At 40.5% G+C, this 9,100-nt stretch overlaps 1 protein-coding gene across 3 annotated transcripts in view; it reads left to right on the top strand.

The window, feature by feature from the left end:
• Positions 1-8,322, top strand: part of rai14 (retinoic acid induced 14) — a 36,341-nt gene extending 28,019 nt beyond the window's left edge. For all 3 annotated transcript variants that reach the window (XM_011481863.3, XM_011481866.3, XM_023960499.1), the window contains 7 exons: positions 2,165-2,851; positions 2,987-3,393; positions 4,404-4,569; positions 4,650-4,817; positions 4,993-5,151; positions 5,259-5,324; positions 6,669-8,322. In XM_011481863.3, the coding sequence (XP_011480165.1) occupies positions 2,165-2,851; positions 2,987-3,393; positions 4,404-4,569; positions 4,650-4,817; positions 4,993-5,151; positions 5,259-5,324; positions 6,669-6,755 (1,740 nt within the window). In that variant the 3' untranslated portion in view covers positions 6,756-8,322. The remainder of the gene's footprint in view (positions 1-2,164; positions 2,852-2,986; positions 3,394-4,403; positions 4,570-4,649; positions 4,818-4,992; positions 5,152-5,258; positions 5,325-6,668) is intronic.
• Positions 8,323-9,100: the final 778 nt, after the last annotated feature.

Here is a 9,100-nt window from a genome sequence, read left to right on the forward strand (position 1 = left end):
AAGCATACATTTAACTGTGTAGTATAGAATCTGCAGCTAGTGATTGGAATTAGCTAAACATTTCCTATTCTGACTTGATGAAAGTTTTTTATTTAAAAAATAAAATATTGCAAATTTAGTCTTAGGAGTTTTTTAGCCTAATTTATAGAGCACTTAGTGAACAACTAATACAGATAACGTACATGTTTATCGATAACAATTGTTTATTATAGCAAATATTTATTTATTAAGCCCAGTTTAGATCCTAGCAATCTGGCCAACTATAGACCAAATACAGAGCAAACCTCCCCCTTTATTTCAATAAATCCTAGAAAGAGTATTAGTCAAGCAGCTTTACCGCCACCTACAGGACAATAGACACTTTGAAGATTCTCAGTCAAGGTTCAGACCACACCACAGCACTGAAACAGCACTAGTTAGAGTCTCTAAGGACTTGTTATTGGCCTCAGAAAAGGGTCTACTCTCTATTCTGCTCCTGTTAGACCTTAGCGCAGCTTTTGACACTATCGACCACAGTATTTTACTCCAAAGAATAGAGGGATCAGAGGATCTGCCCTCCAGTTGTTTGAATCCTATTTATCTGATTAGTACCAGTTTATTAATGTAAATGGACATTCCTCTCATTGCACTCGAGTTAGTTACGAAGTTCCACAGGGCTCAGTTTTAGGACCCATCCTGTTTATGCTTTACATGCTGCCCTTATGAAACATAATCATGAAACAAAGCATTAATTTTCACAGTTGTGCAGATTATACGCATTTGCTGCCAGTATCATGAAAATGCGGATTACGGTGCTTTCGGGCTCAGATAGGAAAGAGTGAACCAGTGCGGCTGCACAGCAGCTCATGCACAGAGCCTCGGTCAAAATGCTGTCAGCAAAGCGAGCCAAAGTTCTGCGGAACTTCACAGCAATTGATTTTTGTTCAGTGACATGATGAATCGAAATGATATGTACAACGCTCTGAAAAAAGGCCAACGTTGTGGCAAAGAGCGGTAATATACTGTATATCGACTGCACGGTGGCGCAGTGGTTAGCGCTCTTGCCTCACAGCAAAAAGGCCCCTGGTTCAGGTCCCGGCTGGGGGACCTGAACCAGTACATCACTGGGGGACCTTTCTGTGTGGAGTTTGCATGTTCTCCCCGTGCGTGCGTGGGTTTTCTCCGGGGACTCCGGCTTCCTCCCACCGTCCAAAAACATGCTTTATATGGTTAATTGGACACTCCAAATTGTCCATAGGTGTGAATGTGAGTGTGCACGGGTGTGTGATTATGTGTGACCCTGCGACAGACTGGCGACCTGTCCAGGGTGTACCCTGCTTTCGCCCATAAGTGGCCGGGATAGGCTCCAGCACCCCCGTGACCCAGAAAGGGACGAACGGAATAAAATGGATAAAAAAAAAAAAAAAACTTCCGGGTGTAAGAAAATGGAGCTGCAGTGCTGATTGTCAAGAAATAAAAGCATCTTAGCGACATTAAAGCGCTCTCCTTCACCTTGTCATGTTGCCTCATCACACTTTATTGTTTCTAGAAAGAATTTGCATCTTTTTTTCCCCCTTCATTTTTGAAACACCTGTTTAAAGACCGTTCAGGCTCCAGAACCGTTTAAAAGTACAGGAGAAGCTACGTTAGGCAATGTTGGAGAAAAAAAGGGCTTTATTTCCATAATCATACTTATAGAACATTATGGGTTAAGGCACATTCATTCTATTAGTTGTTTCTTATACTGAAAAACATTTTGTTGTGGAAATTGGACAATGTTGACTGTTCCATTTAAGAACAAACATTTCTTAATTTACCCAAATAAAAGCACTGTGAATTTGCTTGTGTAAAAGCAACTTGTATATGAGATGCAGTTGCAGTGCTTAATGTTGTGATCATTAAATAAAAGGAGTGTCACCATTTTACCACAACGAAGGCCATATTAATATTCAGGCAGAGTTTTTTTTTTTCTAAGTCATACTCTTTTTTTTTTTAAAAAGAAAAGAAAATGTTTTCCAGTACAATATCGTGATACGTATTACATCGTGAGACGTGTATAGGGATACATATCGTATCGCCGGACTTTTGCCAATACTCACTCCTAGTGATTTAGTCATCAGATTTTTATTTTTAAGGCTTGTTTTTTAATGTTCCTTTTACTTTTTCCTCCCCCGTTAACACTCAGAAACTTCTACATCTAAAAGGAAATAAGGAGGTGAAGGAGAACAGCCGTCCCAACAGTATGGCCTCCAATTCATCACCTCACTCCACCCATGAAGAGTTTGATCCGGCGCTCACCCAAACGGAAGCGGAAGGCGGCCCAGAAGCTCCTCCTCTAAAACATGTAGAGGAGGACAGAGATGGAGAGGAGGTCAGGCAGATGAGGCTGGTTCTAGAAGGCGTGAAGAGAGAACTGCTTGAAACCAAGAAGGAGAACTGCTCGCTTCAGGCTCAGCTGAAAGCCGAGAGAGGCGGAGAACGGGGGGAAGACAGAAGAGGGAGAGAGGAGTTGATGAAAAGCTTGGCAGATCTGCAGGCAAAGTTGACTGACACGCAAGAAAAATACCATCAGGTCATAGAGGAACGAGATTATTTGAGAGAGCACAAAGGCAGACAAGAATGTGAGCCGACAGAGAAACGGGAGCTGCAGACAGAAGCGTCTTCCACGCTTGAACAAGAGCTAAAAGAGCTGAAGATTAAGCTCCTCCAACTAGAGTCCCAAAAAGAGAATGCAACTCTGCAAATTAGGGAGCTTCAGGAGGCTTTGGAAAGAACAGAGGAGGAGACGCAGATGTACAAGGACAAAGGTCAGAGGGCAGCACATATCGAGGAGCTCTACAAAAAAGAGCAAGAGAAGGTCTGGAGACTTCAGGTAAAATCTACATTCCTCTGACAGTTTTATGCTGTCATTAAACCTTTGTCTAAACAATAACATATTTCTAAAAAACAGTTTCCATTGAGTTTCAAATATTTCCTTTGCTTCAAATGTGGTCTATTGATTGTATAGGAGGAGCAAAATGAGGTGCAGGAGCGCCTGAGTGCAGTTTCCCAATACTACGATGAAACCAAGAGTGAGCTGAGCGCCACTCAGAAAGAGCTGGCAGAGGTTCGAGCTAAAAGCAGCACAGCCCCATCTTCAACCTCAGCAGAGCAACTGCAGGTGCTGAGCAGCAAGGTGGAGGAACTGCAGGCGTTACTCACCGAGTCTGAGTGGAAGTGCTCTGCCACTCGAGAGGAGCTTGCAGGCTTGAAGCAGGAGGCAGAAGCTCAGGCGCAATGCTCTGTGGCTCTCACCGACCACACACAGGTTGTGTCATCTCTGGAAGATGTCATCAGGGAGTTGCAGAGTGAGCTGGAAACACTAAGAGAGGAGTTGCATCAAAAGACTGTGCAGGTGGAGGACCTTCAGAAGAGGTGAGGAACCAAACGAAGCCTTATTGAGCTTGAACAAGTCCAAGAAGCTACCAAAAATGAATCAACAAATACGATTCAAATGAAAAATGATCGTTAACTAATATTTGCTTTCCAATAAGCATCCGTAGTGCTTTAATACTTTAAAGCAAAAAAGTTATACAATTAGAAAAAGGCTTTGCAATGGCATTAACCTAATTTCAAGGTTTAGATTAGTTTAGTCCTAATTTTGGAGTTGAATATTTAAAGTCTTGATCTGTTTTAGCAGTGTTCCCAGTTACCTCTTAACTGTTTCATTTCTTAGGACATAGTTTCTGCAGAGCGGCAATATTTTATTAGATATTTGCCTTTGAGTTGTGCGCTGGACCACTGGAAGCAACCCCCCCCCCCCCTTCCCCTTCCCAAGGCAGGGCGGAGAAGGGAGCTTGTGTTCCGTCCAATGTATTTTTTTACATCACAAGTGAGCTCTTTTGTCTGCTCTCAATTCTGAGATTAGAATAAAGAAATAGTTAGAAATGCTATTTTAATCTTAAATTTCTTTATATATGTCCTCCATCATGATAAACAAAAGGCTACATGAACACCAAAAACACCATTCTAATCAGAGTGGGCTTTTAAATGCATTAGTCTAGGTGTATTTTTTTTTAAACTGTTTTATAACCAATCAACTTAATTTATCCTATTACATCACTTTTGTTAATTATACTGAAGCATGTATTTTCTTATTGGTGACATTTGTAAGGCCAGATTGTTAGATTGCATTTTTTGTAAAAGTGTTCTTTACTTTTCTTTATTAGTTTTTTGTTTTTCATCTAGTCAACTCAACTAAATGATTAATTATGCAGAGGGGATAATTAATTAAATAATTGAGGGGATTGGATTTAAAACCTAAAAAGTCATTTTATTGGCTCTTTCTTATATTTAATTGAATTTTGAATTTCTCAGGTTTTGATGAAACCTTCTTATGGTTCAAAAGTTTTATACTTTGTCCTTCTTTTGTTTTCCTCTGACAGACTAACTGAACAAGAGGTCACTTCAGATGACTCAGTCCCCCGGGAGGAGCATGAAACCATGCGGGAGCAGCTGAGGAGCGATATCAAACACCAGAAGGAGCTGCTGGAGGAAGCACTGAGGAAGCAGGATGAGCTGGCTCTTGAGGCAGCTCATGCATGGCAGAAGGTGGGAGGACGGAGGAGCAAAAGCAAGACACCAACGCTGGAGAGCTGATCTGATTCCGTAAGCTTTCTTTCCACCAACAGGCTCGAGACAGCCACGCAGAGCTGGAGGCCCTGCAGGAGCTGCTGTCATCCAGGGAGAAGGAGAACCAGACACTGACCTCCAAACTGGCTGAGTCCCAGGATGCTGTGACAAAGCTCAAACTGCTGGAACAGAACCACATTGAGTCAGAGAGAGAAAAGGACAAAGAGGTTTGTAATCATGTAACTGTCAATCCCATCACTGTTCTATAGTTACCTTAAATAGTCCCTGCCATTTTAGTTTTTAATATAATTTAAAATGCTTGCATAACCTGATCTTTGTTGCTACTAAGTAGTTGTTGCGTTCACTTAAAGTGTATGTTTGTACTTTTGCATCCGCTTGCAGATAGATGACTTAACCCGGCAAGTACTGAAGCTAAAGGATGCTGTGAACAGCCTGTCGCAGCTCTCCTACAGCTCCTGCTCTCCATCCAAGAGACAACAGCAGAACCAGCAGCTGGAGGCTCTGCAGCAGCAGATCAAGCAACTGCAGTATCAGCTAGATGTAGGACACCTTATTGTGCGATTGCACAGCACATTGCTTTAGAATGTTCCATGTATTTGAGCTGCCAAAATTAAAAAAAGTGTGTTTATTTTTTTTTGTTTCTGTAGGAATCAACAAAGCACCACAATGAAGTTGTGTCCGTCTACAGGAAGCACCTTCTTTATGCTGTTCAGGTAAACCCTTGCCTAAATATATATTCAAATTTTAAATATATATAAATTCTTGTAAAATGTCTTAAAAATAACCTGCTGCAGGTGAAATCTGCAAAGTAGGATTATTGATGTTCTAAGGCTGTTAACTCCTCACTACACACTTTATATACTTTTCTCAGACTGACATGAACATTTTCACACGATTCTCTCTTGTTTAAACTCTCTAAGTTCGAGTTTTTGTACAAAAATATGTCCAGTTTTATAGAATGAAAACAAAGATCTGTTCAGGGTCGAGGATTTGTGTAAATGTGGCAAACTGATGACATTCTGTCCAGCAGACATGGCACAGAGGAGATTGATTGATCAGCAGCCAATCAGGATGCAGAACACAATGCACTGGTTAAAAACAAATCACGCAAAATTGCACTGAGAAGATCTGCGACATGGAAAGGTGAACTCCAATATAGCAAGGGAAAACTGTTCCACCATTCAGTTAACACGTCTGGACAAAGCGTATGCTTTATTTTTGTGCACTCACTGCTAGCACGAGTACTTTTTCTTTTTTATTTCCACATCAAAAAGTATCAATGGTGTTTTTCTCAAAATCGAATTGTTTTTTCATGTGAAATTAAAGTGTGATTAAAAGAACCACCGGAAGCTCGCCATTCTGTTTGTAGGAGGAGTCAAGTTTTTTTTTTTTTTTGTTGTTATGAGAAAACTAGTGATTTTACCTCCCTCTCTAATGCTACACACACAGGACATGTGATGTGTGTCAAGAACGCGCTGAGCAAGGCTTTTTGAACACACTTTTACCATACGGTGTTTGTACTGGGCTGTCACTACCCGATAGCGAATGTACTCATAGTTGAAAGAGGCTGATGCGAAATGTCAAAGTGGCGGAAATCTCACAAATCTATCCCGGTTTAAAAAAGACTTTGTGTCTCCTAATTCCCACCGGGCACAAACTGCGAGTAATAATTTCTCCTTCCTGATCACTTTTCAAATGGTTGGCACTTCCATGACTTGAAAAGGACGCCATCCATACGCCACTACCAAATCCAAGGCCCTGGCTTAACTTTCAGTGCACGTTCAATGACCGCGTTTTGTATGTAGAGCCCGAAAACAGACTCAGAGACTTGCGTAGCTACTTGTGAACACACAAGTTGTGAAGGTATAAACGCGCGTTTACATAGACTTTTCATTGGAAGAAGCCGGTGAGAATGTGGCACGAGGAAACTGAAGGAAAAAGGAAGATGCAGTTCAGCTCTAAATAACACATACAAAAAATGGAATTAATGAACAGTGGTAATTCCCTTTAAGCTGCAGTTTATGCCGCTGAACTAAGGCTGTGGTGTTTGCTCTCAGGGTCAGATGGATGAAGACGTCCAAAATGCCTTGAAGCAGATCCTGATGATGTGCAAGATGCCAAGTCAAGCTGAGGAGGCCTGCTGAGACTCAGCTCTGAGACAGCCAAACACATTCTGCCTGTGGATAAACAGTTTACAACCCCTTCTTCATTTTCACAAGTTCGTCGTCTCGACCTTTGAAAACATTTGTCCCCCACATGCCTGCAAGTACTGTTATATTCAGAATATGGAATCGTTTTCTTGAAGTTCACATGTGATTAGGGGTGAAGTGTCAGTCTGAACATTCACTCTGCAGGAGAAGCACCAGTCACACGACCTTAAACGTTCTCATGACCCCCTCCTGACTAAAATGATAGTGTGATGTGTCCATAGCCGAGAACCACACTAAACTGTGAGACCTGCAGTGTTGCTAAGCCATCAGTTTGAATTCCTGGTACAGCTACGTCCATGAGAGCGCGCTCGGGTCGCAGAATAAAGGCACAGACAAAAAAAATAATGACAAAAATGGATTCAAAAAAGATTTGTTGCACATCAATTGACTGACCACTGATCAATTACATCCCCTTTACCCAGATGCTGTGCTGAGTCTCGGTTGTGTTCATAACTTTCAGTGTTAAAGTTTGGTACCAGTGTGAAAATACAAAGGCATGTGTTTGTTTCTGTTTTAGTGCTGTTTGTCTGTTATGAAAATTGCTCGAAACCTTTCAATCATGATGTGTCAAATCTGTTTTCTAATGTCCTTAATCATGTTAGGACATCTGGACATTTCCCTGGTTGCAGGTCCTCTATATTTCTATTATTATTTTAGACATCATACATTTCTAGTAGCTGATAGGTATTAACGTGTCATATTTTCTATTATTTGTAACTGTTTTTACGGCATTGTTTGTCTCTGCTTGTCATGTTTTTTCCTCCATGATGAAAAAGTCCAGCGGTAACAAATACCTAATGGTATGCACTTTTCTCAATCTTCTTACAGTCTGAATTTTCTTGAAAAAAATCAAACTTACTGACTGAAACCAAATGGTTTGTTGGTCTCTCATCATGCCTGTAGTCTGTTTTGTGCCACTATATTAATTTATTTAGTTTCACCTACTTTTTTTCTGCAGTCTTTTTTCGATGCAGAAATATCTTTGAATTCCTGTTTTTACAGTGGCTTGTGTCTTCTGGAGGCCTCTGCACTGTTTTAACTCCACCCTCCTTTGCCTTAGCAATGTGCTTGGATCTGTTGAAGATCTCCTTTCTGCCGGTGGGAACGCTCAGCGTGCATACAAACGCTAACGCACCGCTTTAAGGGGAGTCGGATTACGCGAAGCCGTGTCTTGAGTGAGTCACTCAGGGTTATTTGAACACCTAAATCAGATGCGCTTGACCCTGATGAAGCCTTTGCATGACTTTAACCATTTAGGTTGTAGTGTGTCAAATATCTTTTGGCCTTTACTAAAAATGTTTTCTACCAGGAAAGGGAAACCTGACAAACAGCATTTTTATTTAGTTGTTTCTTTAGAAACTGTGTTGAAGTGGGAGAATACAAGAAAAAAAATGTGCATTTTCACCCACTTTATTAAAATTTCATACTCTGTCTGCACTTGTGTTCTGTATTTATCGCTTGCTCTGCATAGAAGCTAAAAGACAATGCTGGAAAACATAAACAATGGCTTGTGCATTACTACAAATTGCATTTAAACATTCACTTAGTATTTGTAATCTATAATTATTTAGTATATTAGATTTTTTTTTTCAATTTTGATCCCAATTCATTACTAGAAGACTCACATCTTGATGTGTTTGTTTCTTTTTTTTAGGAAATGTGTTAGATTATGTGGGGTATAATGAGGTCAGTTATATTTCAGTTAATAAATCAATCAGTGTTATGATCTAAAATACAGAAATTGTGTTTTTGGAAGTATGCTGGAAAATAAAATCTGAAGAGGGAAACCCCACGAGTCAGCAGTACTACCATTGCAAATGTCTAAGATCAAGCCTTTTGTATTAATCCTTAAAAAAACACATACATGTATCAATCAGTGTGTGTTACAGTAATGTATACATTTAACTTATGGTATTCATTCACTGGAAATATCAGACCTTTTGGCTGATGTTTTAATTTATTTAAATGAGCTTGCAAATGTCAAATTTTAATTCTCAAAAGCTGCGACAGACTGGCAACCTGTCCAGAATGTCCCCTGCCTTCGCCATGCTTTTTCCACCATTATCTTATTAATCAGCCTTCTTTAGAGCAGCACTGCCTGACTTGAGGCCCAATCTTTAGGTTTTGATAAGGGTCAGACTGCACCTCCAGAAAATGTCCACTAGAGGGAGGCCTTTGTCAATAAAATTTCTCCAATCCCTCCTAACTCACTCACACACTTAAATTAGAAAAAGATCTCCGTCCATATTCTTAACCTGCTTTCTCCCTTTCGAGGTCAT

Source organism: Oryzias latipes, chromosome 12 (assembly GCF_002234675.1).
Source record: "Oryzias latipes chromosome 12, ASM223467v1".
Classification (NCBI taxonomy): domain Eukaryota; kingdom Metazoa; phylum Chordata; class Actinopteri; order Beloniformes; family Adrianichthyidae; genus Oryzias; species Oryzias latipes.